The sequence below is a fragment of the Cornus florida genome, unplaced genomic scaffold (genome assembly GCF_030987335.1).
Source record: "Cornus florida cultivar Cherokee Brave unplaced genomic scaffold, ASM3098733v1 CherokeeBrave_3.0.0_Hap2_Chr09, whole genome shotgun sequence".
NCBI classification, from domain to species: Eukaryota; Viridiplantae; Streptophyta; class Magnoliopsida; order Cornales; family Cornaceae; genus Cornus; species Cornus florida.
In genome coordinates, this window is record NW_026775579.1 from 86,601,287 (window position 1) to 86,603,094 (window position 1,808).

Below are 1,808 nucleotides of genomic sequence, written 5' to 3' on the forward strand. Positions count from 1 at the left end.
CGTAATTTTTTTTAAATAAAATTGTTTTTAAGAATCCCTGTTTTTAACGAATCCCAAATGGACTAGTATTCGTATTCTCTTGCCCAGTGTTATATATAATAAACCTATTACGTACATATGCATAAACTCTAGCCTGAAACCTGCATAAATTCTACCCTAAAACCCCCTTTCTGCATAAGCCAAGACAGATACAGCTGCAAGAGAATGGGAAGGACGATAAAACGAAGAAAGCTAGGGATTGAAGGTGACACGTCAAGTCTTCCATATGAAATCATATCCAATATACTCTTGAGACTACCGGTGAAGTCTCTGTTGCGATTCAAGTGCGTTTGTAAATCATGGCTTGATGCAATTTCCGAACCCGAATTTGAGAGATCATATCTCAATGAATCAATTAAGTTGGAGCGTCAAAGTATCTTTTTCTGGGACAGAACCACAGCCAAATCCAAAGATTTAAACTACGTATGCTATGACTGCTGTGATGATTCAATGCAAAAACTATGCTTTCCATGTGAGAAGTATAGGAAGGCTACGGTGAACTGGAACTGTTCTTTTAATGGTTTAGTACTGTTGTGGCTTAAAAAGGACAAGTTGTGTGTACTGTGGAATCCATCCACTAGGGCATACAAGAGGTTCTCATATCATATATATGGCGATTATGCACCATGTGGATTTTGCTATGATTCTTCCATGGATGATTACAAGGTGCTGTTTTTTCGTAGGGATTTTTTTGTGGTTTTCAGTTTCAGAGGTCAATGCTGGACGGAGGTTAAGAAATGCCCTTATCGTTTTCTCAGTGATTTGGCCATTGTTAATGGAGTGTTACACTCGGTTGCTTTTAAGATAGAGTCGGCCCGTGCTGTGATGCCTCCCTTTCTACTAAAACAACAAACCTCTCGTACTCATAGTAATAACAATAACAATGATCCACCAACTTGTATGTATGGTGATGCCCACAACCTCAGCCACCCAGCTGCTACGGACTATTCACAAGCCCCCCATACATATGACTATCTGCTTGTTTACTTTGATATGGTGGATGAGAAGTTCAAGGAGATGCCAACACCAAATTGTATAAATCAAGGAAATAAGTTTGGAGATGAGTTTGGTTTGATGGTTATAAGAGGATGCCTCAGTTTATATTATAATACCATTGATGAGAACTATGTTGAGGTGTGGACCATGAAGCAATATGGTGAGCATAATTCTTGGACTAAGTTCATTGTCATCCCACGCTGGATACATACAACACATATACATTCTTTGAAGCCATTGTGTGTAACGAACAAAGGTGAAATTGTGATGATGTTTGATGATGTAAAGATATTCATCTATAATCCTAAAATTAACAGGTGCACTAGTCTTGGACGAAGAATGTTTCTGGATTCAAGTTTGATTTTATATGTGAATAGTTTCGTTTTGCCCATTCGTACTCCTCAAGGAAAGAAGAAAAAACAATTGTAAGAAGGTAAATCACATCATCTCTATTTTTTTTTTTGCTTCTCTTTAAACTCTAAGCTAATTCATGTGTTTTGATTGTTATGTTAGATATTAGTTATTAAAAGAAATTTAAATTTTTTCTTTTGCGTAATTTTTATCTTATTGTTTTTGTTGTATTAATTACAAACAAACCCTAAATGATTCAATTATCTTGATTCAAGCCTAAATTTTCAATTACATAGATATTGAATTAAAGCATTAATTGCAGTTTTAAATTATGCTGATTTTTTGTGTTCTTTTAGAGGGATTAGACAATGAAGACATGCAATGGCAATTAATAGACCTATATATATATATATATATATAGT

General features: G+C 35.2%; 1 protein-coding gene across 1 annotated transcript; it reads left to right on the forward strand.

The window, feature by feature from the left end:
- Positions 1-204: 204 nt before the first annotated feature.
- Positions 205-1,464, forward strand: LOC132273078 (F-box/kelch-repeat protein At3g23880-like). The gene has a single exon (XM_059774111.1). It carries the CDS (start codon positions 205-207, stop codon positions 1,462-1,464), a length of 1,260 nt encoding a protein of 419 aa, XP_059630094.1.
- Positions 1,465-1,808: the final 344 nt, after the last annotated feature.

What these genes read in the sequence shown, in the direction of transcription:
- LOC132273078 (XM_059774111.1), top strand. Translation starts at nt 205, where the DNA reads ATGGGAAGGACGATAAAACGAAGAAAGCTAGGGATTGAAGGTGACACG.